This window comes from Sinocyclocheilus anshuiensis, unplaced genomic scaffold, assembly GCF_001515605.1.
Source record: "Sinocyclocheilus anshuiensis isolate Anshui unplaced genomic scaffold, SAMN03320099.WGS_v1.1 scaffold332, whole genome shotgun sequence".
In the NCBI taxonomy this organism is placed as follows: domain Eukaryota; kingdom Metazoa; phylum Chordata; class Actinopteri; order Cypriniformes; family Cyprinidae; genus Sinocyclocheilus; species Sinocyclocheilus anshuiensis.
In genome coordinates, this window is record NW_015554181.1 from 1,618,286 (window position 1) to 1,622,010 (window position 3,725).

A 3,725-nucleotide genomic window follows, 5' to 3' on the forward strand; every position below is an offset into this window, starting at 1 on the left:
AATGCCTACGAGATCCCGGCGCAACGGAAGCCATTATGGCTCAAATATCAATGCGAGGGACCGGCGAAAGAGGGGAGAATTCGAGCCAAGATGGCGGAGACCGGTCACAGTTTCTGAGAGCTGTCGGTTTCCAATGCTTTCAGCGAACATGTCTAAACACGCTTGTGACAAAATACTTGTTTTTTTTTCTTATTTAAGTGAGATTTTTAACTTTTGTTTACATTTTCTTATTATATTTAGTTTTATATTTACATTTTTGTTTAGGTGCTGACTTAACGTATACATAAGTGGCATTATATATTTTGTGAGAGTTGTTTTTATAAGAAATGAAAGCAAAAATGTTTTATTTTATTTTTTTATTGTATATGCTGAACATTTAACATTCAAACCATGACGAAATATTACAAACATGACATTTACAATTTATGAAAGGAAAAAAATAAAGACAAAGGAAAGAAAAAAGCAACAAGAAGGGTAGGCTATACATTAATAATCGCAGTATAAAGAAGGAGTTTAGTTCTTTGAGCATATCCATAGTTCTGGTTGCTTTGTCCTTGGAGAGTTTCAAAATAAATCCTTAAGTCAAATAAAACTGTTTTATTCATTGATATAGCCCTCAAACTCAAACGCACAGCTTCTCTGCATTCTCATTGGCGAGCAACAGATGCTCCATCCTGCGATTGGATAAAAGTTTTACTTCAGTCCTAAACACACACCCACACACACACACAACCCTCCTCTTGGCGTACCGCTATTATTCCACTCCACTTATTCTCAGTCCAGACAAGTCCGTTAGTCAAAGCGCAGAAGAGACGCAGCGAAGAGATGCTTTCCACCTGATCAAAGCGCTTCAGTTTTTTTTGATCGATTTGAGAGAGAGAGAGAGAGGAAAAAAAAACATTGAGTAGAAACATTTGGAGACGCAAGAGAAAAAAAGAGTCGAACACTTTGGTTAGAAGAAAGGAAAACCTAAGGCTGAAGTCTCTGGAGAGGAACGCAGCCTTTCCAAACATCCCTCAACAGGTGCGCAGATCTATCTGAGGAATAAAAGAGATGGCCTCCGCGGCTCTGGAGATCCTGGGTCTGACCCTGTGCGTCTTTGGCACGCTCTTGGAGATGACCGCCTGCGGTCTACCCACCTGGAAGGTGACCGCCTTCATCGAGGCCAACATCGTGGTGGCGCAGACCATCTGGGACGGCCTGTGGATGTCGTGCGCCGTGCAGAGCACCGGCCAGATGCAGTGCAAGATTCACGACTCCATGCTCGCGCTCAGCCACGACCTCCAAGCCGCGCGTGCGCTCACGGTCATCTCGTCCGTCCTGTGCGTCGTGGGGCTGATGGTGGTGATCGCCGGCGCGCAGTGCACCAACTGCATCAAGACGGAGAGCGTCAAGGCGCGCGTGGTGAACGTCGGAGGCGTCATCTACATCGTCGGCGCCGTCTTCGTGCTCGTGCCTCTGTGCTGGATGGCCAACAACATCATCTCCGACTTCTACAACCCTCAGGTTCCGGCGGCCCAGAAGCGGGAGATCGGCGCGGCGCTCTACATCGGCTGGGCGGCCACCGCGCTGCTGCTGCTCGGGGGAAGCTTTGTGTTCTTGTTTGATACCTCTGGTAATAGTTGTGATGTACACTGTCACCTCAAGCTCAATATCAGGTTGTGAAAGCCCTTCTATAACTTTCATATGAACTGTGGTTTCTGGATTGGTAGTACGCTTCTTAACTAGTTTTGATGCTAAACAAAGTCATGAAGGCTTATATTTAGCATTGAAGTTACCACAAAGGTTCTTACCAATTTATTCAAATGAGCTCTAAGTATTTGATGCTGGGTGGTTACTAAATGAAAAGTGAGTGCAGTCAGATGTGAAGTGCCACTGTTGTTGTCTGGGTTTCCAAAACCTTGTTTCTTAAGGCTTAGCCGGTCATATGGCCACTCAACACAGCAAAAACCCGTCAGTCACACTGGAGAACTGCAAGACCTGATTTTACTGGTTAGCTCCAGTTAACTGAACTGGACACACTGCAATGTAAAATCAAAAATTACTTTACTTCAAAAAAAAATACTTGAAAAACACAAGATACAACTCTGGATCCAAGTTTTTTTTTTCTTGGCACAGTCGGGCCATTTGATTTTTGTTTGCACTGCCAACTTTCACTGGCAGTGCATCAAAAATATATATTTTATTTTTGTTAGATTCATAGATTATATCCATTAGACAAATATATATAAAAATCCATAAAGTTTCTTTACACAAAATCAAATAGAAAAAACAACACTATAAATAATTTATCAGATTTTTAGTTTGCAATAATATCTTCATTCCAAAAAATAGATTAAAAAAAAAAAATGCATATAAAAATCCATACGCTTTCTTTAAAAAAAAAACCTATAAATTATACATCAGATGTTTACTTTGCAATAATTGCTCAATTCTGAAAAAAATGGATATGGATATTAAAAATTCATACATTTAAGTCAGGTTTTTAGTTTGCAATAATTGCTAAATTGCTACACAAAACAACTATAAAGTAACTTCATACATTTTTGCCGAAAAACAATACTATACAGTGCAAAATATGACTGATTGGTTTGATGCTTTGAAGATCATCGCAAATTTTCACAAATGTAAATTTCATCAAAAAATCTATAATTTTTTCTACCTAATCTGACTATAAAATAAAATGTAATTTATTTCATATAGAAATAAAAATATTCAATTTAAACAAAACTAGTTAATTAGTTGTTGCCACCTGAAGTCATTTCCTAGATTATTTGCCCGAGCATTTTATAGCGCAAACTCTTGTGGTCCTGTGTTTCTGAAGTTTATGGGTTTGTTAACAGCACTGCTTCCCCCGACCCTCCTCTCTCAGTCTCTAACACAATAGAGCCTGTATGAATATCCACACCAGCTCTTTCAGCTGCCATTGTGGGATTGTTAGTTCCAGTCACCCTTTGGAAGCTAAAGAGCTTACGAGGCTGAGTAACGAGTGTGTGTGTGTGTGTTTTGGGTGGGTACTCGGGGGAGGTGCCAGACTTTTTAAAAGGACCTTCCATCCATAATGAAGAGAGGCACATGGGGGCAGCGATGACGTCATTAAAGAATCTTCGTCATGGCAACCGTAAAAAGAACCTGCAGTTGCCTGGTGACAGGACCCCATAATGTGGCCATATGGATGAGGACAATGGAAGACCCGTCGGCAGACATTCCAAGACACGGATGGGGGAGAGAGAGACAGAAACAAGGAACAAGAATGTGAAAAAAGAACAACCTCTCACCCTATACTGACATAAACAAACAAATCTCACATATATACAAATCATTTTATTATAAACAAATACACAATGATTATAGATAATTCTTTTACACTGCAGTGTTATTTTAGTACCCCTGAGATACTATTAGTTTTCTTTTTAATTTTAGTTAAAGTTTTAGGAATTTTGTTGTTTGTTTTTAACATTTTTAGTAGTTTTTTATGTCTGTATTGTTTTTATTCAGCTGTATTTCATTTTTCATTTTTTAACTAAAAAATGAGAAAAGTTTTAAGTTAGTAAACACACACACACACACAAAATATATACACAGTATATATTTTATTCCAGTCAACTTTTATTTTATTTCCAAAAAAAAATCTTTTTTTTATGGTTTTCGTTTTCATTTTAGTTTTAGTAAAAATGTCAAGTAGACTTAAAAATATGGCCCTAAATTAACTGATCAGATCAAGT

The 3,725-nt window shown here is 38.8% G+C and overlaps 1 protein-coding gene across 1 annotated transcript; it reads left to right on the forward strand.

Annotated features, from left to right (window-relative positions):
* The first annotated feature begins 723 nt into the window (after positions 1-723).
* Positions 724-1,665, forward strand: LOC107670982 (claudin-9-like). Its single transcript, XM_016463797.1, has one exon. It carries the CDS (start codon positions 1,054-1,056, stop codon positions 1,663-1,665), a length of 612 nt encoding a protein of 203 aa, XP_016319283.1. The 5' UTR covers positions 724-1,053.
* Positions 1,666-3,725: the final 2,060 nt, after the last annotated feature.